The sequence below is a fragment of the Neophocaena asiaeorientalis genome, unplaced genomic scaffold (assembly GCF_003031525.2).
Source record: "Neophocaena asiaeorientalis asiaeorientalis breed wild unplaced genomic scaffold, Neophocaena_asiaeorientalis_V1.1 scaffold249, whole genome shotgun sequence".
In the NCBI taxonomy this organism is placed as follows: domain Eukaryota; kingdom Metazoa; phylum Chordata; class Mammalia; order Artiodactyla; family Phocoenidae; genus Neophocaena; species Neophocaena asiaeorientalis.
The window spans coordinates 8629530-8657272 of NW_020172625.1; the positions used below are offsets into that span (position 1 = coordinate 8629530).

General features: G+C 36.3%; 1 protein-coding gene across 4 annotated transcripts in view; it reads left to right on the top strand.

Moving 5' to 3' along the window:
- The first annotated feature begins 252 nt into the window (after nucleotides 1–252).
- Nucleotides 253–27743, top strand: part of TRPM3 (transient receptor potential cation channel subfamily M member 3) — a 783705-nt gene continuing 756214 nt past the window's right edge. For all 4 annotated transcript variants that reach the window (XM_024738980.1, XM_024738984.1, XM_024738979.1 and 1 more), the window contains exon 1: nucleotides 253–435. In XM_024738980.1, coding sequence (XP_024594748.1) covers nucleotides 253–435 — 183 coding nt within the window. The remainder of the gene's footprint in view (nucleotides 436–27743) is intronic.

Sequence of the window (27743 nt, forward strand, 5' to 3'; positions counted from 1 at the left end):
AGGAAGCTGTCTCGGGCGCAGGTGGCGCTCGCAGCCCCAGCCCCCAGTTTGGCCAATCGCGGGCTCAAGCGCAGCCTGGTGGCAGCGGCGGCGGTAACGGAGTGCAGCAGGGCTGTGGCCGGAGCCGGCGGAGGCAAAAAGGCGGCGCCAACAGTGAGCTACGTGCAGGCGGGAGTGCGACCCGGCGGCTTGAGGAGCGAGCGAGAGCGCTCGGCGCCGGGGTGTTGCCCGGCCGAGCGAGGCGAACTTAGCATGGGGAAGAAGTGGAGAGACGCGGCCGAAATGGAGCGGGGCTGCGAGGACCGCGAGGACAGCGCGGAGAGCCGCAGACGCAGCCGGAGCGCCAGCCGGGGCAGGTTTGCCGAGTCGTGGAAAAGGTTAAGTTCCAAGCAGGGATCCACCAAGCGCTCGGGACTCCCGTCGCAGCAGACGCCGGTGAGTGGCTGGGGGAGAGCCCCTGGTGTCTTCCCCCTCTGCACGCGACTCGAGCCCTTTCCATGGTGCTGAACTTGCCTCCTTAGCGGCTCAAGCCAGGAACTTGTGGAGCCGCTTCTGATGAAAGTGTTGGGGTCTGTGAGGAGGGGCAAGAAGGAAAGACTTCCCTTTCCTCAGCTAGGGGAGGGTCTCCTGACATCTCTGGTGTCTCTGCAAAAAATGGAAAACCTGTTCGAGAGGCGAGGGCTCACTGTGAGATCATTAGAGTTTTGCAATTAATGGGACGTGGGAGATGTTGTCGAGTGTGTTGTTGTGACTCGCATACGTCCCGAGGGTCTGCCTGTGCAGCGTGTTCAAAGGTTACTAGGCATCCGCTGAATGAGGGCGGAATAAGAAGGGCATGCCATATTTTTACTCTTAACACTTGCTCTTTTCCATCACACACCCCCACTATGTTAATAGGTGCGTTTAGTTGTTTGCAGAGTCATTTACACGCAGAGAATAGCAAGAATATCCCAGGTGTTTATACTCCGACTGTTAACATATACAGCGTTCAGAAAAGTTTTCCCATGTGCCAGCTCCTTTTCAGTGTCTAATGAGTGCAATAAAAGCACTCAAGCGAAATTAATATAGGCATCGTATGTGTGTAGAAAAGTACAGTTGATAAAAACTTCAGCCGCATTTGCATTTTTAGTATTTAAATATTATGTTTTCCTTCAGCCTAGAGGGAGAGAACTCTGTTCTAGAAGAGAGTGCGGAGCCCTCCTGTTGCTCCTAGGGAAGAAGGGTACACCACTTTAACTTCCAAGACATCACTGAGAACATCAGGGTGTGTGTATTTATGTTTTACATCCAGAGGAGTTGACAGCAGAGATTGTATAGTGAAGAGAAATTGAATTCATTTTTTTAAAAAAGGATGGTACATAAACATTGTATAGCACGAATAATGTTACCCTGTTCTGTTTTTGAAAGGTCATCATTGCAGGACAAAAATTAATCCCTAAAAAGCAGGATGTCTAAAATATTCCTTCAAAAGAGTAAAATATAAATACATACCATTTTTTGGTATTTGTGTTTATGTTGTTTGCTTGTTCACAAAAACTACTAGCAGAAAATGTTATTAGATATTTATTTGAACTATTTTAATATTTAGTATGTTGAATGGGTAGGTTTTTTATAAAAATATGGATATAGAACACTTAAAATGCAATTAATTTTATTTCAGCCATTAAAATATTATTTTTCTAGAAATGTAGACTTGAAAATATTTTTAAAAGGAAAATATTCTGAAGATAGGTTTTTTCTGAAATAAATTATGTAGAACATATAAAATTAATTGATTTTGGTTTCTATCAATTATGTGAACTAAGAATTAATTTTATCCCCTTTTTAATAGAAAGTCTAAATATCAATTTAAGGAACTTCTTTGATTTTGTTCAACAGATACATTCAGAGTCTATATCAGGAACATATAAAATCTTCATAAAACTGTAAGTTAGATTAAATAGCTTGCAGGTCTGTTAGCTAGAATAAAAATGTGAGAGAAAGAGGACATAATAGATACCATGACAACCAGAAGACATCTGGAAAAGTAACCATGTCTACTAAGGGTGATGATGATGCTATATTTCTCTGTAGTACTTGTTAATTGCAACATTAGTAATTCAGCTAAAAATCAGATATGGCAAAAGCCTGTGCTTATTCTCACATTGCATGGCAAGTTTGATATTGATTTTGTTCTAAAAAAGTCTAATGAGTGCTCCTAGCTGTGATTTTAATGATCAGAATTTTTAAAAACAAATATAATGAGGTTTTGTAAATGTTGGAGCTGGGATGATGTTTTTTAACCAAGGTTTGATTCCATTAATTCATAACAAAGACTTTCTACTTCATTTGTAAGTAAGACATCCAACTTATTTATGCAAACAGGAGGGAAGCAATAATAATGTTTGCAACAGATATGCTTATAAAAGTTTTTAATCTTTAAGGTAAGATGTTTGACTCCCTCTTAAAGTGAGCTGGTGCTATTTTCAACTTTCACTGTATTTCATGTAAAAAATAGCTCAAATTATAGATATTAGGAAGAGATTAAAGCAGTTAATTTAATTAATACTGCTTTTTATTTATTCTTATGAATAAATAAGATATTCTGTGATGTGGCTTTGGATCTTATTCATTTTGTGTTGTACGCAGAAATATTGTGGCATCCATCCTGATAAAAATCGTATAAGGATTATTGTCTTTCCTTTGAAGACAAAATAGATAAATGTGGAAAAAATTAGTTGATAAAACATGGAAGCTTTCTAACATCTTTCTGTCTTCTTTGAGAATGTAAAATGATTATATAGTTGTTTTAATAATGTGGCCTTTGTTACTCTCTTCTCTGCTTTAGTTAGAGTCTTGAAATTACTTCCAGTTAAAGTTGTTCCCAGGGAATGATACAGCCTGTGACTCTGTCCCCAGTGGGAATGATTGCATTATTTTTCATTTTCACTAACAACAAAGCAGGCATACATCATGGATAATGGGGGAGATTTTCTTCAGCAAAGAGAGGTCTGCTATATTCTTGGTTATCCAGAAGTACTTTTCTTCTGTGATCTGAGTCATGGTGATTTTGTGTGTGAAGTATAGAGGAGGTGTGTTTGAATCAACCTTGGCAGTTAGATTTCCTACCTATCACTAAATATGTTGGGGTTTTCTTAGAAATATCTTAGAGGCTGGGCTGGTCCCATGATTTTAATGCTGCTATTAGAAATCAAAAAGTCACATTCCTGGCAATCCCTTTGGTACTCAGAAAATGGTCTCCTGATAGTCTTTACAGAGTACGGCAGGCCCACATTAGGACAGTGTGTGCCACCCCTGCCCCAGCTCTCTGAGGTCTGCTTCTATTCTGTAGAAGCAGCACTACCCTGTGCAATAGCTGGAGGAACAGGCAGCCGTTCTGAGTCCTAACAGTGGCATTTAAAGGGCATGTTTTCAATTTCTGGGCCACAGTCCTGGGTGTGTCAGACAAATCAATCCTTGCTGATTTGAAAAGTTTTTTTTTTTTTCATTTTTCTAATTCAAGAAACACTCTCCTCTCCACTTATTTTTAGACTTCATGGTTGACAATGAAAGCTTTAATCCAGTAATCTACAATACTCAAAATATACCCCAAATCATAAAATTCTGATAGAGTGAAGCAGGATTTAATCATATTCATTCCTTGGAATTTGTTCCTCTCTGAAAGTGCATCATGGATTATTTTTTAAAATCTAAAAATACTGGGTTTTTTTTTTTAGTAAATGTAAAGGAATTTTATATCAAGTTTACAGTTAAATTAATATGAAAGTTATATATTTGAATTTTGGATATGAAATGAAGTTTCTGGATATTAATGTTTTATGTTATGTCTGTTGAATTGGTTAATAAGCATAAAAGTAATTTAAAACTTCTTTGCCTCCATTCTATAAGATCTGGATTTCATATTTCTCCTTGAAGTATTGTTCTTGTTATTCCTATTATTTGTTTTAATTCCACCCACACAGAAATATATGGAAATCTATTGAAAGCTGAGTCAGCAAGTGCCGTCTGGTGTTACAATATCAAATGTTCACCTGCGCATATAATAGTACTTTTAATTTTGAAAGGCGATTTCCTCCTCTAGTCCATTTATACAACTATTTAAAGGCTTGTTTTCAAATAGAGGCAGATTTAATTTAATCTCTGAGTAACCTCTTGCAAAAGAAAAAGAAGCAGTTCTGAGGGAGTCAAATGATGGAGTTGTTTTTCAATCTTAGATGTCATGCTTGCTTCCACTAATGCTATAATTACCCTCATCAGCAGGTGCCCACCACAGAACATCACACCTTGTGCAGACAAGAGGGCAGCTAAGAGCGTATAGAAGCAGCAGTGAGTCTATGAAACAGCAGTCCTGAGAAGTAGACGAGACCCGTTCAGCTGGTACCACATTCACTACTCCCACAGCTGTTTGAGATGCTGTGTGCGCAGGGGGGATTCCATGAACAAACCTGGTTCCGTTTCTGAGGCTGACTTGTCTCTTTTGGAGCAAGTGACTTCCAGTTGTTCCTGCCAAAAGCTGGGTTCTACAAGATCTTAAAAGAAATGAGAGAAAGCTGAGTCAACGGCAAGGCTAAAGTCAGAAAAACTCTTTTCCCAATCGATTGCCCGTTTGAGGGTTGTGTGAATGGTAGATCCCATGGTGGCCGTAGAAACAACAGCAACTTGGTGAAAAGAATCCTCATTTCCTTTTTCAGTGTCTAATATGCTATTGCAGTGTCATTAGACCCTTAATAGTTTGTTCTTGTTACACAAAGGGCTCGCTGGTGAAAGCAGAACAAATCCCCTGTAGTGAGTCCATTACTGAATAAACCATTTCTTGACAGGTTGATTTTTGTCTACTGCCTTTTACTCCCTGTGTTGAAAAAATAAAAAAAGGGACAATGTTGTATCACTTAGGAATATGGCTGTATGTTCTTGTTATTGTGATTTTTTGTTGGGGAAAAAAAGCCATTTTCTGATAATCGTCTATTTTGTTTAAGCATTTCTGAATTCTTTTTCTAGTAATTAATATAACTAACAAGATTTTTCTCATCAATCACAGTGAATTAAAAATTTAATTTAATTTAGTTTCATCTTTAATTTGAGGGCCATGGTATTAGGTGGCAGGTAATTCAAATATTTTAAGTTTTGAGGAGGAAAAATATCCTTGTATGGGGATGGTTTTAAACATGTTTTCAGTTATTCCCAAATATATTACAGCAGTTTCTTCTGCCATTATTTATTGAGATCTTGAAAAAGAATTGAATCATTAAAAATCATTTATAAATAGTAGCAAAACATATTCATTTGTTCTGACCAGCTGTGCTGGTCTGTGCATTGGCTTTACTTTTTGTTTCTTTCATTTGCAAAGCCAAATGGGGGGCTGGTAGAGCAAATATGAAAGGATTATAGAGAACAATGTTTAAAGAAACTTTTATTCCTCTAACATTCATTGAGTACTTAGGAAGTGTTAGGCACCGTGGTAGGTACTGAACAACTTCCTCAATAGAACTAATGGTTTAACACAAGACAGAGATATGCAAAGCAACGAGACAGGGTTATACATAGACTAGCTTCATGGTCAGAATACAGTGGAGCAAAGATTAAAGTAGTCAATGCCTCTTAATGGATGGTGATGGAAAATTTAGATAAGAAGCATCCTAGACTTGGTGCCTGATTCTCAAAAGATGAGGAAGAAAAAGAGTTGTTTGGCTTTGGCAGTTTGGAAAGAGGGCAATAATTCCTTTCTCAGTCATTTTAAAAGACTCATGAGGGTCGATGCCTGACTGCACAGCAGATGAGACAGAGAAGTAACAGCGATGACACAGCAACAACGCAAAACACATAGGTAGTACTCAGTATGTGCCAGGCATCACAGAATTTATTATCTATTGCCTGACTTCAGCTAGACTGTAAGCAAAAGTGGGGGTCTTTGTTTTGTTCACTGATTTATCCAGATGCCTTGAATAGTGCCTGGTGTATACTAAGCACTCAAATATTTGTTCAATGAATAAAGTGACCAATTAATTGTAAAATGGTGCTTTTTGATTAATATGAGGTAGACTTTAGGTTCTTAGCTATGAAGGAAAAAAGAAATACAGGCAATTTTTTTTTCCAGATGGGAGAAATTTGAGCTTTCTGTTTGCTGGGTGAAGAACCTATTAGAGAAGGAGGGTTTAAACAAGTAGGAAGAGAGAAAAGCGATGAAACTAGTTTATACATTTGGAGGAGTTGGTATTTGCTTAATGGGAGGGTTAAAGATCTGTTTTCCCTCATGTTCAATCCTGGCTCTACCCTCTTTGTCTTAGGGACTTGCCTGGTGGAAATTGGACCCGATTGTTGATTATTTTGCAGGTTTTACTTAGTACATATTTAGTCTATAGTGTTAGTGAATAATTCAGAATTATCACGCAAATATATGTATTTCTGGGAAACTGTTGTTTGTTAATAATTAATAGATTGCTGAAATGCTACTGTGTATCTTTGACCTAAGTACCTGAATTCTTTGATCTCACCAAATACCTCAAGAGATGTGGGAAATTCCTCAGATCTCAACAAGGTGGGAATCAGTACATCAGTTTTCCTGAGGTTGGTTATCTTAGTTGAGTTGACATGGCAAGCTGCCAATCCCTGCATACAATGTCATGGGATTGTATATTTATTTAAAACGCCTCTGTAGAATACCAGAACTTCAACCACAAAATAGTCACACAAAACGGAACACATTCACAGTGATAATTAGTAGGTTTTGTCCTCCACAAGCGTTGATTTTTCTAGGATTTCCTTGGGAATGAACTTTATAATGGTGAGATTAGGAGGGACAACTCTTTTGGGTAAGTGTTCCCAACAGGCTCAATTTGAATGCAGTTCATCTCTACTTGGAAAGTTCTATGGACAATCTGAATTGATTTTAGAGAACAGTATGGTGGCTTTGGAAGCAAGCAGATCTAGATTGGAACCCTGGCCTCTCTCAGTTTTCTCCCCAGTTCTATCAGGAGGATTCCTTCTTCCTTTCCCACTGTTTAAGATTCACTCGTGTTCTTTTTTTTTTCCTAATAAAGAAAAAGTAATTATTGTATTTATTTTTATTTAAAATTTAAATTGGCCCAAATAGGCAAAAATAGAAAATACTATGAAAAGAACTCACATACTCATAATACACGTTAGACCAAGGTTAACAATTTGCCGTATATTCTTTATATCTTTTTAAGAGTAAACTGCTACAGACACAGCTAAAATATCCGCTTACCATTCTCTTGATTCCTTTCCCGAAGGTAAGAATTATTCTGAACTTGAGGTTCATTCTTCTCGTATAGGTTTATTTTAAAAAATCTCTACTACATATTTATTCATAACTATGTAAATAGTATGGTTCTGTATGTTTAAAAACGTTTACGTGAATGTGTAGTATACTTTTGCAATTTGCTTTTTTCATTCAACATTGTATTTTTTGAGGTATATCAAGGAGTTAGAAATAGATGTTGCATATTATTTCAGTATGTTCGTACCACAGGTAATTTAGTCATTTCTCTACTGGCAAAATTTTAGTTTATTTCCTTATTTTTTTCGGCTATTACAAACAATATTCAGTGAAAATCTTTGTACTTGTCTCTTTGGTCCTTAACTTGCAAAAACAGGATATAAACTCAGGAACTGACCTTGCTCTTTGGAAGATATAAGGACCAGGGCTTCTTCCCTAGAGAAAGGTCAAGCTTGTGCAGCTCCTTATCTCTGAACAGATCCAGAATTTGCAAGGAGTTGAAGGGGAATGGTGCTGGCCTTCTTTAATACTGGATTGACATTCAGATCAGACAGACTTGATTTCCAGTCTGGCTCAGGTCATTAACTGGTTTTGCAGCTTTATCTTTCTGTGTCTCAGTCCTTTATCGTAAAATGAGGATGGGAATGCCTGTCTCCAGGATGAATTGTGAATGTTAAGTGTATTGACGTGTGTAGCTATTTCAGTGTCTGCAAGAGCTACTTGTTAAATGGATGTTACCTAACTCTTGGTATTAATCAGAGGTCTTACAACAAATAAGACTTTGTTTGATGGGGAAGTGTTTATAATCTTTAATTCTTTTGAAATTAAAATGTTGGTTACAGACAAGAGAATATAAGGCTAATGATCATTTGTATTGGGCTTCTGGTTTTGAAAGTGCTTCGGAAAATAAAGTCAGCTTGTCTTCTCCAAGATGATTGTTTTCCACAGTGGATTCTGGTCCTTGAAATGTCCATTATTCTGTGTTTTTACTGAAGGTAAATTTATTGACATTTTTAGAAATAAAATGTGAAATCTGTACCATATTGAAATACAGGATACTCTTTGCTTTTGGTATTTTTACCATTGGGTTCTTTATGTTTTGAAACAAATTATGATTATAAAATTGTTATCTTCATGAACCTCAAGATTTTTGGGAAAGAATGCTTTTTAAAATACCTTTATTAAGGAAAATCCAAACATGTACAACACTAGAGGGAATAGTGTAATAACCACATTTACCCATAATCCAGCTTCAACAATTATCAAAACATGACAAGTCGTATTTCATTTGTATACCCCTATTTCCTGTTTTTTCCCTCTTCACTAGATTATTTGCAAATTCCAGATATCATATTACTTCTAATAAATATCTAAAAATAAGGACCCCTTATCAAAACAAAACTGCAATACCATTATGAAGTTTAAACAAATTAATACTTTCCTAATACCCACATATATTAAATTGGGATCACATTTCCTTAATGATCTCATAATTCTGTTTTCTACTCGTGGTTTGTTTGAATCAGAATACAGCTGTAATGTACACATTACGGTTATGTGTGTTTTTCAGTCTATAAGTTTCCTGTCCAGGTCTCCTATTTTTCTGTTGAAAATTATTTTTCAAAGAAATTTATTTGTCCTGTAGAGTTTCCTACATTATATATTTTTCAGAATACATGCCAATGGTGTTAATCTTACATTTTCCTCTGTCCATTGTATTTCCTGTGAACTGGTAGTTTGATCAGGAGCCTTGATCGGTTTTGACTATTTTGGCAAGGATCCTGCATAGATATTCTGGTTGCCTCTCATTTTAGGTATTAGCTACCATTGATGATCATTGTCTAGAGCAGGTGTTGGCAGACATTTTATGTAAAATCCAAATAGTGAACATTTTAGGTTTTGTGCACCATAAGGTCTCTTAGAACTACTCAACCCTGCTATTATAGCCCCAAAGGAGCCATAGACATTATATAAATAAGTGGACATGGCTGTGTTCCCATGCAACTTTATAAATAAACACTGAAATTTGAATTTCATATATTATTTTACATGCCATGAAATATTATTCTTCTTTTAATTTTTTTAACCATTTAAGAATATAAAAATCATTCTTAGCTCACAGGCTAAGAAAAAAACAAGCCACAGACTGGATCTGGCCCTTAGCTGGAGTTTGTTGATCCCTGACTAAGATCCATTGCTTTATTAGGGCATTGCAAAATGATAATATACAATTCTATCTTTCCTTTTTCATTTATTAGCTGAAATTTTATAGATAGGAACCACTGCATCAACGATTTTCTTACTTTGAGTTATAATTCATACCATAAAGTCAAGGTAAATATTTGGGAGAGACAGTTTTTAAAAAGCTGAGCTAGTAATAATAATAGGAGCTATGTGGTGGCATTGATCTCTTAGTTTACTGTCAAGCCTTAGATTTTAATTGGGTCACTGTGTTCGGTTAACCATCAGAAAATACTTGGCCCTTTATTATGGAGGCCAATTAAACTGTCATTAAGAAATGGAATATGTAAAAACATATTGTCAAACTGTTTCTGTGTTAAGGCTTTTGCTCTCAGTATTTAAAAAAACCCTGGGCATTGTGTTAGGTTTCTGCTGCCGCCATAAAAAATTACTACAAACTTAGTGGCTTAAAGCGACATGAATTTATATTATCTTACAGTTATGTAGTTCGGAAGTCTGATATGGGTTTCTCTAGACCAAAATCAAGGTATTGACAGGGCTGTGTTCCTTTCTGTAGTCTCAAGGGGAGCGTCCATTTCCTTGCCCTTTCCAGCTTCTAGCAGATGACAACATTCCTCGGCTCCTGGCTCCTTTCTCTTTCATATCAAAGGCAGCAAAGTTGTCTTGTCATTGACCCCTGCTTCTATCATCACAGTGCTTTCTCTGACCCTCTCTTTTGACAAGCATTATATATATTTAAAGTATATAACATGATGTTTTGATATAGTATACATTGTGAAATGATGACCACAATCAAGCTAGTTAACATATCCGTCACTTCACATAGTTACCTGTTTTTATGGTGCGAACATTTCAGATCTACTCTCTTAGCAAATTTCAAGTATGTAATGCAGTATTGTTAACCATAGGCACCCTGCTGCACATTAGATTTCCAGACCTTATTCATCCTGCATAACTGAAACTTATACTCTTTTGTTTTCTGAATGTTGAATTCACAGTGAAAACTATAGAAGTGAAAATTACCTTTCCTACCAGTGGATATTCAGTAGATTTGGGGATATGAATGTTTTGTTTTGACATACATTTTAATGAGCACCCACTTGTTACAAGATAAAGCCTCAAATGCTACAGGAGAAAGAAATGTGAAAAAGACTTCTGGAAGACTTACTTGTGATTGGTGGGAGGGATGAAACTATAAGTTGGCATATAACATGATATATTTACTGTAACATATTAGGTATATAGTTAGCAATTATACATAAATGATATATTATGACTATTACTCATGAGTATATTAAAATTGCCTTAATTATATTATTAGTCTGCTAAAAAGCTTGGTAAGACTTGTCAAATGGTTGAGAAAATCAGTTGATTGGACCCATGGTGGAACTTTCAGTTTTTGATCCACAGACTTGAAGCTGTACAGGTAAAATGATTTGGGGGATATCTTTAATTAGTATTTTCTTTAAAAATTTATTTTAAACTTTTATACAATTTTTAAAGGTTACTTTCCACTTACAGTTATTACAGAATATTGGCTATATTCCCCGTGTTGTACAATACATTCTTGAGCCTGTCTAATACCCAGTAGTTTGTACCTCCCACTCCCCTACCTTTGTATTCCGCCCCCCCAGCCGCCCCCCATAACCACTAGTTTGTTCTCTAGATCTGTGAGTCTGCTCCTTTTATGTTATATTTACTAGTTTGTTGTATTTTTTAGATTCCACATATAAGCGATATCATACAGTATTTATCTTTATGTCTGACATTTCACTTAGCATAATACCCTCCAAGTCCATCCAGGTTGCTGAAAATGGCAAAATTTTTTCTATGTAGATGTTTCAAAAAGCAGTTTTTACTAGTTTGTAAATATTTTATTGATTTTTTTTAAGGAATGAAAATAACCCTTAACTTGAAATTTTGAGTTACAACTACTTTTTAAATAGGGCTCTTAATGTTTTTTCCCGTTATTTGAGTACATCTGATTATTCATGTAAGTGCTTGTCTCCTTTATTCAATAATCATTGTAACAATAGATAATTATTATAAATCACTGTTAATAGAAAAGAAAGAAGGATGAATAATTAGCACCAAGTGAGGACATAGCAATAGGTAGAGTCTTCAAAATGCTAACGTCAAATAGGGTGAGAAATTGAGTCTTTCTAAAAATGTTCCTATTTCTATTTTTATTGAAATATATTTGACTATAACCTTGGGTACATTTAAGGTATACAACATGTTAATTTGATACATTTATATATTGTTATATGATCACTATAAAAGGCAAAAGGACCAAGATGAAGACAAAAGATCTGGACCTTGACTCAAGATAAAGACATTTCCTTCTATCATTCCTAACTAAGGGTTTTCCTGTGGTTATAGCTACGTATTATTGTTACTATTAATGATTACAACTTATATGTGTGATTAGGTTTAAGGTAATATTGGTGAGTAAACTCCCTTTTATTCCCTTTTTCTTGACTTTATAAAGTCTGTCATAAAATAAAATCTTCAGGAATTATTGAGGGGAAGTAGCAGAATTGGACCTGACAGACATTTGTCACCAGGCCATTGTCCAATGTGGGTGCCAGTTTCAGAATAAGATCTATTTCCATTTGTTTGGACTTTATATCACAAAGTTGACCCCCCATGTAAAGACACATTTTTAACAAAAAGATAAAGTTTAAAATTGCTTTTCTTTTTTCGGAGTTATTGGCAGCCATTTTGTGGGAATATGGGTTTTTAAGTATTTAAAAGTATTAGATACCCTAGCACTAAATGAAATTAGTTTTCTTTAAAAGATAAACAATAATGATTCAAATTACTAGAGCCTAGGACAAAGTGGGAATGATTTGGATTACAGATACAAAAAGAGCTCATTGTTTGAAAGGTGCATCACGTTATCGGATGTAACTATAGAATGCAGTGGTAACAGTAACTAAAAGAAGAGCTTAAATCATGTTATGAAAATCACATACTCCAGGTGAATAGACTTTGAAAAATGAATGCAGAAAGAACCAGTGATAAATAATGGCTAAGTCCTACTTTTGTCTCATTACCCATTAAGTACACTTAGGGGAGGGGAGGGAAAAAAATGTGTGACTATACTGTACCTTGTATAACTGGTGCCTTTGGGTCCACTGATGGAGATAGACGACTAAGCTGGTATGATAACATCACGGTCCTGCATTGATCTGGGCAGTGAGGTAATTCACAGGATATTGTATTACTGCATAGTTTGTGAATCCTACACATTGTAAAACCTTTGGATAGCTGGGAATTATTTCTTCTTCCTGGGGAAAATGTCTGATTGTCAAATATAATCTTAAATGTACCTAGAGTATAATGTAGTCCTTTTGTTTAGGATCTCCTTAAGGATGAGGTTTGTATTTTATTTACCAGTGTAGCCCCACATTTTGCACAGTGCCTGGCATGTTGTGGAAACTCAGTACTTGTATGTGGAGTAAATGAGAGAACATAGTGAAAATGCTCTAGACTTAGGTGTTTCATACCTTGCAGAAAAAGGGTGAAGAAAGGAAGAAAAATAAACATTATTTTGGTATTTTCAAATACCAGGCACTTTCAGTGATCTCTTATGTAATCTTCTGTACATTATTCTGATGTAGGATTGATTTGGATGCCCAAAGCACAGATGAAGAAACAGAATTTCAAAGAAGTCAAGTCAGTTCTTACCAGGGTAACTGGGAAATGGTAGACATAGAATTCAAATGCAACCATCCATTAATTTTTTTTCAATACTCTGCTGACTTGTGAGTTAGGGATAGGATGATTTGAAAAGCATAAACAAAGTTTATGTATGTCTCTTCCCTCACAAGGGTGATTTGTTCTTGGAGGTGGCTTAAAGGTCACTATGGGTAGTGAGACTAAGTCAGAGCAGCACTGAATAATGAAAGCAATTAAACTGTATTGTTAACAGTCCTGCCAACAAGCTTAGTCCCAGGTATAAACTATTGAATGGAAAAGCAAAAACATGGTAACTTGTTATTGTTGCTACTTCTCTTACTGTTATTGGGTGAGAATAGGGCAATATAGTTGCATTTACATGATTGTGATACTTTATTTCCTTTATTTTCCAAAATATGTTGACTCATTTACTTATTCTTTCAAGTTTTAAATAAAGTCTGGTTATTTCATTTTTGTGATGTCAAACAGAACCAGATTTAGAAAACTATAATTTCAAGTGAAACTTGAGTATAGAACCCTTGTTAAATACGTTCTGTGTGTGTGTGTGTGTGTGTGTGTGTGTGTGTGTTAGAAAAATGTGACAAATAAGAGATAAATAAGAACCTTTCCTGGGAGTTTAATTTGAGAAAGTAATTACCTTGGTTTTGTCTTGAGGTCAGAGTAGAGTCAGGCCAATATACCGAATCGTTAATATCTTAAATCAAATGGAATTGGTGTCCATAATAATGACCCTGAGCCAAGGTGTTGTACTCAGACATAAGAGAAAGATGGGTTTGTGTTCCGTGCTTCCTACTTACTAAGGCAATAAGCTGCGTTAAGATCAGGAAGAGAGATGTTCAATAAAAATGGGTGACAGAAAATGAGTTGTTGATTAACTAGGAAAAAAACAATCAAAAGAACCCTTTTCACAAGCATTCTTATTTAATCTTACTCTGTGTGTGTGTAAGAAGTATATGCCTATATTTTCACAACCAAGGGTGTTTAAAATCTAATTAGGATATGCAGACATTTGTTGTAAATCTAAATAATGACCATAAAATTGAAGTTTCCATCCATTCTTCTCAGGTCTCTGGGATACTGATTGTGGGGGATGATGGTGGTGGTAGAGATACAAGAGAGGCAATGTGCCCACCCTCTTTGCTTGTTATCATGAAGAAAGGGAGAAAATGAACATTTGCTGTATGTTCAGCACTTTGTTAGACTTTTTTTTTTTTTTTAATATTCATGAAGGCTTTATACTTTATACATGCTATCTCATTCAGTCCACACAACAACCTGATTAGGTAAGCATCCCTCCTGGAGCTTATATTCTAGTGAGGGCTGACAGAAGATACACAAACAAGCATGTAAATATGTAATAAAATGTCTAGTGATTATACGTACTATGAGGAAAAAATAAAACAAGGCCAGGAGGTAAAGAATGAGTGAGGGTGCTATTTTAGCTAGAGGGGAAGCCTCTCTGATTGGTGCTCTTAGACAGATGTCAAGATGGAGTGAGGAAACAAGCCATGGAGATACCTGGGGAAGAACATTCCAGGCAGAGGGAACAGCAGGTACGAGTGTCCTGAGGCAGAGGAATGTCTGATGTGTTCAACCAAAGACGCTGGAGCAGAATGAGCCAGGACGAAAGGGGAAGGAGATAAAATCTGATTTGAACCCAGGTCTATCTGACTCCAAACTGATGTCCACAACATTCCTGTCACACCATGAATTGGGAAGATGTGTAGCACTAGAAAATGACACAGGAAATTGAAAACAATTTGAGATTTTATAGTATGGACTGTAACTATTGTAGAAAATCAAGAATAGGACAGCAAGATGTTTTGTTGGAGGCAGAATGACATGGACTTGGGCTCTAGGATACACATAAATGTGGGCTTGCAGGTTCAAACTACAAAGAGCAGATTAAAATGAAAAGAGCATTGACATGGGAATGTTAATAACAGTTACACGTGTTGAACTTCATGTGCCAGGAACTGTTCTGTGAGACTTACATGTATTGAATAATTTCCTCCATATAACAACCTCATTGTACCTATTTTATGGAAGAGGAAACCAAGGCACAGAGATATACAGTAACTTGCCCAATGCCATGGAATTTAGGTTTGAAATCAGGATGCCTGGCTCTGTATTCTGTACTCTTAAAGAATGGTGAGATTGAAAGAAAACGTGGAGCAATTTAAAAAATTCTTATTAAAATCTTCTCCCATCACTTTCCTGAAGTATGGAACAAAGATTGACAGATGACCTATCAGAAACAAAGTTTACTCTTATCCTTCTGAAGAATATAAAAGGAAGTTTGGGCAGAATCAGTTGGGGGGGATGGTGAAGATACACATTAGTCGAAGTATTTTCTCATGTCAGTTTTCCTCTGACTCTTGGCTAGGGTGACAAGGTGATTAGCCAGTGAGGTACAGTCCTGTGCGCATAGTTGTCCTCAATAAAGAGCTCATTAAATCTGCTTCAAAATAGTCTTTATTATTATTTTTTCTTTTTTTAAAAATAATCTTTATATTAAATGAAGAAGCCAATCATTGAAACCTGGGGCAATTGGATGATTATAATGTATTAAATATGTGCTCAAGGGTTAAAAGAAACCATGAGACAATATAAATTTGTTTTCATTATTGCTTTTGTTTTTTGTGTGTGTGTCTCTGTTTTGTGTTTTTCACTGAGCAAGACTTTTTAGGCTTGTTTCTCTTGTAAATTGGCTGCTGAAACATGCCAGAAGCATCAGAACAAGTAGTTTTAGATTAAATTTGTCAAAAGCTCTGTAGAGATACATCAGTGAGATTTAAAACAAACAAAAAATCTATCCAGGAATTCTGAAGGAACTTAACTGTGAAATAGGAAAGCAGTTCATTGAAATGTGTAACTGATTGTAAATAGCCACAGCATTGGAGAAGTGTTCCCAAATCTGCTGGCCATTAGGATCATCTGCGAACTGTTTGAAACTGTAGACTGCTAGACTGGCCACACCTTGCCTGTGGGCTTTCCATCTCTGTGACAAGGCTGGAAAAACAATAATTTGATGAGATCCTCACATGATAACCCATATTTGGATACTACTATTTTTATAAGTATTATCTGTGATGGTGGGTCTCAATGTTAGCACATATCAGAATCACCTGGAGGGCTTGTTAAACCACCTTCCGGTGGGCTGTAACTTCCAGCGGGCGTTAACTTCCGGTGTTTCTAAATAAATAGACCTGAGGCGTGGTCTGAGAACTTGCATTTTGAACAAGCTCCCAGATGTAATGGCAGCTGCTGGTCTGGGCATTGCACTTTTGGAGCCATAAGTTATAAGAACTTCAGAGTAGGATGTGGGTGACAGCCGGACAGGTAAGCAATATGACTTTCATTAATGGAATCTGGAAGACTTCATGGTATGGGATAGAATCAGTGACTCTAAAAATAAAAAAAATATGGTCAGTAAGGCAACGTTTTTGCTCTGAGGTATATTCAACCAATTCAGTTGTTTGTGGTTTTAGTAAGTTTGTGAATAATGGCTTAACAAGGAAAATATAATTTATAAGCCAAAGACTAAGAACTTCTAAAACAATCTAGTTTCATGGAATTGGAAAAAGTGGATGTGCGAAGGAAATCTTTTTTTCAAGGATGAGATCAGATTTAACGACAGACGTGAAAAGGAGATTAGCAAGCATTTTTAAAGACACAGAAAACAAAATAGTGAATTACCTTTGGCAGTAGGTCTGGGAATTTCTTTTCTTTAATGCTAGTAAATGTCTTACAACTGTGAATGCCGTGGTAAATCACTCAGTGTACTTAGATCCTAAATTCTTCCCAGTAAGAAAATGCCAAGCTAGTAGAAATAAATTTAGGAATCTCTTCACAACAAAATCTGTGGTACAGGCAGGAGCAGCTGCATATTTGTGGAGCCCAGTGCAAAACGAAAATGTGAGGCCCATGATCAGAAATTACTAAGATTTCAAGACTGCAACAGGAAAGTATTAAACGAAGTGTGGGACCCTGTGAAACTAACCCGGTCTCACATCCATGAAGCCAGCTCTGGGTATAGAGTCAAAGGGGCTTCAAGAGATTTGGAGTTAGAGCTAGATTTGAATTCCATCCCTGACACTGTGTCATTTTGAGGGATATACTTTTGCTCCCCAGTTTCTTGATATGTACAGTTTGTTGAATAATCCCTACTTTGAAAATCCATTGAGAAAAACAAGTTAGGGAACAGATGAAACTCTCTATGGCAGCACATGGCATAGGGCAGACAATTTTTAAAAATTCTAAATAAAAAAAAGAGTTGGTAGGGCTGGAGAGATTATTGATCTCACCAGTATGAGTATGTCATTTCTCATATTCTTATAAAACTGACAAATTCATTAGAGGTTTGTTGACTGCTTATAAAGTGCTAGGCAGCGTCCTAGGTGCTGGTGTTTGTGCAGGTCACAGTCTAGTGGGAGACACAGCCAGTAAAGTAGATGAAAACATAATTGTGAAATGCGAAGTGCGATGGAAGAAAATAACTGGCACAAGAGGTATGGCCTTGGAGGGAGGCCAGGGAAAGCCTCTCTGAAGAGGTGGCATTGCAACTGCTACAATCTACAGGTGAGGAAAATCTAGTTAGGGGGAAGAGAAGTCAAGTTGGAGAGAGCAACACGTGCAAAGCTTCTTAAGCAGGAAAGACTTTGGTGTGTTTCAGGAACTGAAAGAAGACCAGTAGGACTACTAGAGAATGAGGTAGAGAGTGGTAGGAGATGAAATTGGGGAGGAACATAGGACCGGAACGTAGCCCTTTGTGGGTGAGAGTCAGAAGTCTGGATTTTATTCTAAGTGTGATGGGAAACCATTGAAGACTTTTAAGTACGGAAATGATGTGTGCTGATGGATATTGCTAAAATATCTCCAGATGCTTTGCATACAATAGTTGGAAGAGGGACAGAAGAGGAAGTGTGAGGCTATTGTGCAAAACCCAGTGAGAAATGTTAATGGCATGGACTAGGTTTGTGACAGTGGAGGTAGGAAGAAATTGATTTTCTAATGTATTCTGGTGGTAGGAGCAATTGAATTTGCAATTGGGATTTGTGTGAGTGTGAAGAGAGACAGATGAATCAAGAATGGATCCCAGGTTTTGCGCTTGGGCAACTTGGTGGATGGTAATATTCCAGAAATCATGAAGACCTGGAGGAAAACAGGCTTTGGAGGAGAGTGAGAAGTCCAATTTTGAACATGGTGATTTTGAGATGAGGGTATCAAGTTGGTTAGTTGAATATATGTGACTGGAGTTTAGAGGAGAGGTCAGAATTAGAGATAATCCAGGTGTTATCTGTGTATAGATAGTATCAATATTAAAGCCCTGGGAATGAATGATGAGTAGCATGACAGTACATAGATAAGGGAGTCCAGAAAAGACCCCTGTGGATCTATTTAGTAGAGGGACCATCCAAGGAAACAGAACAACCAGAGATGTATATAACGTCTTATGTTAGAGAGGCCAAGAGAAGATCTTTCAGGAAGCGAGAAGTGACCAAGAGGCTTGAATGCTGCAGAGATTGGTCAAGGAAGATGAGGATACCAAAGAGCCCATTATATTTGGCTTGGCAATTTAGATTGTTGTGAATTTGCTAAGAGCAGTTTTGTTACAGTAATGGGGACAGGAGCCAGAGTGGAGTAGGCTGAGGAATGAGGTGTGAAGTAGTGGAGACAGGGTGTATACTCAATATTTTGAGAAGTTTAATGTATAAAGGAGTGGGAAAAAAAGGGGATGGGCATTTACTATGGTATGTGCAGTAAAGGTACTTTTCTTTTTTCTTTTAGGATGAATAATACCAGGGCATGTTTGTGTGCTGACAGGAATGATACCACATAGAGGGAAAGAATAATGATGGAGAGAAGGGATGCTTGTTAAACACAAAGTCATAGAGAAGGCTGAGGGGATCTATAAAATTATGCAAAAAAGCAGAGTGACTCACTGAGAATAAGTGGCCAGCAGGGTAAACCTAACATTTGAACTATGTCCTACCTTATGATATTGCTTGTATTTGGATTATTTAACCTGTTTTGTATATTTTTTTCTCTCCTTGGTTTGTCAGCTCCCAGAGAAAGAGAACATGCCTAATTTACCTGACCTCTTACACAGTATCTTGGCTTAAGTGTCATCCAGATGAGTTTTCTAAGATGTTGTAGTGGGAAAAAAATGGAAATTTGAACCAGCTATCTTAAGAATTGGTAGATGGTTTGCCATAAGGCACAAAATGACTGTTTCTGAACAGTATAGGAAGGAGTGCAAATGCATATCAGACCTAGGGGTGCTGAATTGGGATAAAAAAGAGTAAAGAAATGAGATTTCTTCACGGAAGACTGTGTATTGAATTATCTATAAGAAACCTTATGATGTTGTAAAGTTGATGGTGGTCTATAAGGCCTCATTAAGAATGCAAATGATATGAGCTCTGGGTGGAAACCAAAAGGCAGACCCTGGAAAGCTGGAAAACCGTTGAGCTGTACTTACTCTCACTGGGAGCACTCAAGGTCCAGAAGCTCAGCCAGCCTGATTTCATGCAGCCCTTTCTGTCACCTTGTCCCAGACAAGGTGGAAACATTACTGGATTTGGAAGAAAGGCCGATGAAGGAAGTAGGTTAATTACATCCTTGGTTGACATTTTAATAATTTTAGCCTCATCAGAAAAAAAACATTGTTTCTCTGGGTTAAGAAATTGGGGGCTGAGGCTAAGATTTAGGAAGAAAAACTGTCAGAAATAGCAGAAAAATATTATTCAATGGCTTAGGCAAGGCTGTCACTGCTCTATACTGTTAACATCCTGAATTATCCTTTGATATTTTTTCAAATATATACTTCTTAAATTCCATAGCCAAAATATAAAAAACAAAACATTAAAAGCAAAAACATTGTTTTTATTTCTAGAAGAACATGATACTGTTTTCTATTCACAAAAGCTCAGTAATGAGCATAAAATAAAATATTGAGAGAAAACAGACTTAAACTACTTTTATGGTGCCAGGCTTTAGTTCTGGAAGACTGTTTTATAGAGAATGGTGACAATAAATAACTCCTAGAGAACAAAGGAATGGTTACTCAAAAATGCCAGGTTTATTTATTGCTTAGGTGCAGTGTTTGCTTCTCCTGTGTTCTGGTCACATTCCCAAATAGTCTGAAAGGATGAATCTTGAAAACAAAATGGCAAATTCCAATTGGTTTTTAAAGGGTAGTTTGTAAAAAAAAAAAAAAAAAAAAAATTATAATAGAAAATTTTAAAAATCCTATTGAAAGAGTTTTATGGCCATCCTTACTGGATCTTTCCTGTTTATTTCGTATAATTTCGTCTGTCAAAGAGTGAAAATTTTCTATGAACAGGAGAAGTAAGTTTAATGGTAATGAAAGCGACTTGCTCACAGCAGGGAATGGAGTTCTGCTCCAGGTTTTCTGCTTTGGTGAGCAAGTGATGAGAGACTGAAATGAAAGTGCTAGAAACTGAAGGAAACTCTTAATCAGCTATATAGAGGATTGTCATAGAATTCATTTGTTCAGTTTACTGGGATAGGAATTAGAGCAGTTTTTGCTTTGTAGATATTGCATATTGATGTGGTAATGAATGTGGGGGGCACTTCAAAGATTACCCATATCACTGGGTATGTGGGGTGAGCTGATAAAACCAAAGGTTTAAAAATTATTCTTAAATCTCCACTGAACAAAAACTTATGAGTTGCTATAATATGTAGTTGTCTCAAAGATTCGGAGATACTGGAAAATTAATGTATTTTATCAGCTGAATAATCTTCAAAAGCTAACTGTTTGTGAGAAGCCAAGCATAGCAATATGACATGGGTTCAGCCAAATGTGTCTCATTTGGACTCCCTTTTTAATTTCAGTGATCATGGAAATGTTTTTAGCTCCCTTGAAGCCTTTGGAGATATGCTACTAGAAAAATCTTCAAATTATGTTACCTAAAGTATAAGGAAACAGTGATTTTTTTTTTCAAACTACTTGGTGAAATCCCAGGTTTTCATAAAATGTCTGTTGGAATTCCTTGGAACTAGGCGTGTAGTCAAGTGGTCGTAACTTTTGCTACTGGGTCCAGTAGTGAACACAGATTGAGGGGTCTCATAGGCAGAAGGTGACCCAAGTCAAAAGGATGGAAAACCGTTGCCTTAAATAATACATACAGATGGCATTGCTTGCTGTGAGTGTCTATTTATAAGTGTGTAGATAATCTGCCACATTTTCCTTCAGCATCTGAGATACTGATTCCTTTTTTTCATATTTTCCTTTTAGTATGATGTCAGAATGGTCATGGTTCCTTCCTAAGTTAGTAGTCGTATTATCATACCTCTGTGATATTTGCTCCAGTATTCCCTTCAGAGTCTGTGCTTGACATATTTGCTCTAAACATCATCCTGAAAGAAAAAGGGGTTTATATAAGACACATTTGTTCAGTTAATTAGGTGGCCCTTTACGGGAGGAAGTGGGCAACAGAGCAAGTCCGTGTAGCATTCCTGTCCTTGGTTTTCCTTCATTTACCTCTCTAATTCTCTCCTTTTCCAGTCCCCTCCTTACCAGACTTCCCACCCACACCACCCACCTGGTGATGTCTCAGATTCCTGCAGGTTCTCTCCTCGTTATGAAGAGTAATGTAAGACAAAGATGGTAGCTAATGTTTATAAAGATTTTAAATATGGAAACTATGAAAACTGTTATTTAAAATGACATGCAGCAGAACACTTTATTTTATTCTTTTTAATTTAATTTTTATTTTATATTAGAGTATAGTTAATTTACAATGTTGTGTTAGTTTCAGGTGTACAGCAAAGTGATTCAGTTATACATTCTTTTTCACATTCTTTTCCCATAGAGGTTATTACAGAATATTGAGTAGAGTTCCCTGTGCTATACAGTAGGTCCTTGTTGGTTATCTACTTTTTAAAAAAATAAATTTATTTTATTTTATTTTTGGCTGCATTGGGTCTTCATTGCTGTGTGTGGGCTTTCTCTAGTTGCGGCGAGCGGGGGCTGCTCTTTATTGTGGTGCGTGGGCTTCTCATCGCAGTGGCTTCTCTTGTTGCGTGCGGAGCATGAGGTCTAGGCACACAGGCTTCAGTAGTTGTGGCGTGGGGGCTTAGTTGCTCTGCAGCATGTGGGATCTTCCCAGACCAGGGCTCAAACCCGTGTCCCCTGTGTTGGCAGGCGGATTTTTAACCACTGCACCACCAGGAAAGTCCTACTTTAAAAAAAATTTTTATTGGAGTATAGTTGATTTACAATGTTGTGTTAGTCTCTGCTGTACAGCCAGATGGATAGGTTATATCGGGTTGGCCAGAAAGTTCATTCGTGTTTTGCTGTAGGCTGTTACAGAAAAACCTGAACGAAGTTTTTGGCCAACCCAATACATATATCCAATCTTTTTTAGATTCTATTCCCATAAAGTTCATTACAGAGTACTGAGTAGAGTTCTCTATGCTATACAGTAGGTCCTTATTAGTTATCTATTTTATACATAGTACTGTGTATATGTCAATCCCAGTCTCCCAATTTATCCCTCCCCCCTCTTTCCCCCTAGGTAACCATAAGTTTGTTTTCTACATCTGTGACTCTATATTTCTGTTTTGTAAATAGGTTCATTTGTACCATCTTTTTAGATTCCACATATAAGTGATATCATATGATATTTGTCTTTCTCTGTCTTTATTTAGTATGGTAATCTGTAGGCCCATCCATGTTACTGCAAATGGCATTATTTCATTCTTTTTAATGGCTGAGTAATATTCCATTATATATATGTACCACATCTTTATCCATTCCTCTATCTATGGACATTCCTTAGGTTGCTTCCATGTCTTGGCTATTGTAAATAGTGCTGCAATGAACATTAGGGTGCATGTATCTTTTTGAATTATGGTTTTCTTTGTATATACGCCCAGGAGTGGGATTGCTGGATCATACGATAGTTCTATTTTTAGTTTAAGGAACCTCCATACTGTTCTCCATAGTGGTTGTACCAATTTACATCCTCACCAACAGTGTAGGAGGGTTCCCTTTTCTCCACATCCTCTCCAGCATTTACTGTTTGTAGACTTTTGGATGATGGCTATTCTTACTGTTATGAGGTGATACCTCATTGTAGTTTTGATTTGCATTTCTAATAATTAGTGATGTTGAGCATCTTTCCATGTAGCAGAACATTTTAAATGTAAGAATGTATGACCAATTGGACTGTGATTGGTTGACTATTTTTTTTTTTAATTTTATATTTTGGCTGTGCCACATGGCATGTGGGATCTTAGTTCCCCTACCAGGGATTGAACCCATGCCCCCTGCATTGGAAGCATGGAGTACCTGTGGGAAGTCCCAGTGATTGGTTGACTATTAATAACAATTCATAATTTGATTTAAAAGAATAGTTTTGTTGGATTTCATTGAAACTTAGGAGGTTTAATGTTCAGTGAGTATCAGAATTATATCTTAAATATGTATCTGAACCAAGATACGAGCATTTGTTACCTTTATTCTGACCTTCATTATAGAACAGAAACCATTAGTCTCACATATTATGGAAAGGAAATAAGCCAAAATGAGATTTTTTTATATCAACTTTTTAATGTTTTTTTATTGTGGTAAAATATATAACATAAAATTTATCATTTTGTCACTTTTAAGTGTACAGTTCAATGACATTAACTACCTTCACATTGTTATATTAGAACTTTTAAGGAAACACGTTTTGTGACTGTATTTCTGGTTATAAATTTTTATTGCAAATGTTTTGATCTCTTTTGCTATTATCCAATTATGAAAATTAAGAGAATTCAAGATTTATGGCCAAAATAAATTAACTGACTTGATACCTGACTGATTTTTTCAACATGCTCAGAAATAAATTATTCCTCAGGTGCAGAGAAGCCTACCAACATACAAACAAACAAAAACACCACTGGTGTATACATTGGACATTTCTCAATCTTATCTAAACTGTCATTGGATTTCTTGGTCCTTTGGGAGAAATTTTTAAATTCAAAGTCTTTTTATAATACAAATATCCACACATTACTACTACCATAAATAATGATTGTACTGCATTAAATCCTGTCAATAAGGCCTTTTCTATTATGAGTTCTATAAATTACTTTGGAAGAAAAATTGCCCTAGGAAGTAGATGCTATATTAAGATGAGCAAAACCCATAATAGCTCTGACGTTTTACATTTTATGATAGCTTTTTAGTTTTATTTACCTTAGGTTTACATTCACTGCTATGTATTTTCATATGTCCTCTTTAAGTTCATATCAGTGTAACGAAATGTTAACATTTGCTAGGTGCCTATGGTTTTCAAAGCACTTATGTACATATATTGTATTATTAGAGCCTTTTAGAAAACTTTCAGTTGGGGAAGAGGGGCCATGCTCAGGGTTTTATAGATTGAGATATTTAACTTGCCTGAGGTCATTAGGGGAGATTGATTAGTTCCTGAATTCTCAGGACCTTTTTCTATTTCCTAACAACACATGAATACGCTTTCCCCCTAGATACAGTCACCTAGGGCTGTAGTGAGGGGCCCACCAATACCTGGTCGTGGGGGCAGGTATGAGACCTAAAGCACAGGCGGTTAGAGGCTCCCTTTTTGCAGCATGAACAATGAGATCGCTAGAGGCTGAGGTTACTCCATCTCAGCAGAGGCATGTCTTGATTTGACTGTTCCTGCTGAGAGCACTGCAGAGCTTCCAGCTTCCTCAATCTGAAGTGGCCTTGCTTCCTCTTTTCCAGGTTCTGAAGCCTCCTGGAGACTCTGGGAGTCCCTGATATCCTTTCAATAAATTCCCTTTAGTTTGAGTTTGCTGGAATCTCTTTCTGTTGCTTGCCACCCCAAAACCAACACAAGATCATTCCCAGTGTCAGTGTGGTAGAAATCATTGCTTGGACCCAAATATTCCCTCATGATGTTCCATCAAATATTGGTTCTTTTAAAGCATATTATTAAAGCTAATTAAAACAATTGCTTATCCTTTTAAAAAAAGATTTCCAATTACTTTAATGTTTATTCCCACTCCTTTTCCCCCTTTCCATATGCCCTTCTCACCAAAGAAAAGTTTTTAGTCTTTTTAGAAACTTAAAAATTTTTTTTTCTTCGGGCCCTTTGCTGACAGTAACAGAGCATGATAAAGAGAAATGGTTCATCTAGTGCAGTCAAATAATGTGTTTTGAATTGAAAATTTAAAAAATCTTACCTCAAAGTTGAGGTAAGCCAATGGTTAGATAGAGATGGGTGTGAAATTGTTTGATATTTGGATTTCAAAGTAATCATGTCTCCTCCTAAATTATGAAGTCATTTTCTTAGAGTACTTCTTGTTTACATGTCTATGTGAGATAAAAGAACCCAGCATGCTGTGTTCTTTAATATTTCCATTTTGTTGGCACTTTACTTCTTTTATGCCCTCTCGCATGTGTTTCTAATACCTGTTTCCTGTAGATTCTTTATCCACTAACTTAGATTAGGACATTAATGTCATAGGATTATGAGGTAATACTTTGGAATACCAAGTCATTTATTCACTCACTATTGAGTGTTTATGGGGTGGGAATTGTGTTAGTGTGGGTAGATATCTTTCAACAAATGGACTATTCACTGAAAGATTTGAACAGGGACTTCACAAAGGAAGATATAGAAATGGCCAATAAACACACGAAAAGATGCTCATTATCACTAGTTTATCCGGAAAATGTAAATTAAAACCGCAATGAGATACAACTACACACCAAACAGAATGACTAAATTAAGATTGACAGTACCCAATTTTGGTAAGGACATAAAGCAAGTGAAACTCCCATATTTGTTACTGAGAATATAAACAGATACAGCACTTCAGAAAACAGTTTGACAGTTTCTCATAAAATTAAACGTACACTTACCATATTTTGCTGTCTTCCCTACAAAAATATCACCCCCCAAAGACTATCACTTGAATGTTCATAGAAGCTTTATTTATAAGAGCCTTAAACTGGAAACACCCCCAAATGTCCACTAATAGGTGAATTAATAAACAAATTGTGGTACATCCATATAATAGAATATTCAGCAATAAAAAGAAATGAACTGATATATAAAATTGCATGGTTAAATCCTAAAAATATGTTGAGTGAAAGAAGGAAAGAACAGAAGAGTACATATCGTATGCTCTCACTTAAATGAGATTCCAGAAAAAAAAAATCTATAGCAGAGCAGGGGTTGCCTAGGGGTGGGAGTTAAGGTGTTTGGGAAGGGGGCACAAGGAAGCTCGTGGGGGTGGTAGAAATGTTTTGTATCTCACAGTGGTAGTTTCCCAGGTGTATAATTTTGTTAAAACTCATTGACATGTACTTTTAAAATGAGTGCATTTTATTGTATGTAAGTTATACCTCAATAACACTGGCAAAATGTAGGTGGATACTGTCTTTTTGTTTTACAAGCCAATTTGAAATATGACTGATTAAAATGGAAACATCACAAGGCACTTAATTGTTATATTTTTAAAAGTATAGTGCTTTTTTGAGAATTTTAAATCAAAATTCCCATCTATTTACAATGATATAGGATGGGGAAATTATCCAAGAAACCAAATATATTTTCCACTATTAAATAATCTCTTATTACGGAACAAGAGTTAGACAAGTCCTCATATCTTTAAGTAGCTTGTGCTACTAGTTTGGGGGAAAAATGTTAAAACAGCAACAGCAAAAAAATTTATGCTAGGTGGTAATAAATTGTCAACCAATCCAAACTCATTTATCAAATATAAAATGATAATTTTAACATACTTAACGCAATATTTTATTATGTTTTATTAAAATTGTAAGAAACCATGTGTTAATTTCTCCCCTGCTTTCTTAAACACCTGCTTTAAGTTATGTGTTGTGAAATCATCTCCATGGACTTGTATCTTTTAACAGGTGCCAAACAAATCCCAAGCAATACTTTGATTCTGTAGGTAAAATGACTAGGTTCTTTCTTTGTGAAATAAAAGCATATTAAAAACTCATTTATTGGTATGGTGATACTCAGCCTTCCTGTCAACTAATAGAAAGTAATACCTTAGCAAAAAAAAATCATTGGGATATTATAACAAGATTATTAAATGTTTTCCTGAGGCCTCAGGTAATAATAGAAATTCAGTGTTCTACCATCTGTTCTTTTAATGCAATTTCAAAGTAAGTTTTTCAGGAAACAGTCTCCTCACAATTCCTTTAAATTTTTACTTTTCTAACATGATTTCATTTTTAGTGCTTATATTTTTAAAAATCCATTCACTATAAATCTAGAGAGGCTATTATAGGTGAGAACCTCACAAAGAGTCTCTTGGATACCCATTTGGGAGAGGCAGGGTATAGAAAACTCTCCCAGTGAGGCAGCAGTAGAAAGTAGGTGAAGTATTTTGTAAGCTGGAGTCAATCAACTTCCACTTTAAGAGTTTAATGGCCATACATAGCAGTGGAGGTTTATAATTTAAGTCTGTTTGCATTTTTTTTAATAGTTCTGAAACTTGAGTGTTTACCTCCTTAAAAGCATATTTTGGTAGCACCCTTAATACTTCTATTTATAATTTAGGAAAAAGAGTTTTTCTTATTAGGTTGTCTTTAACA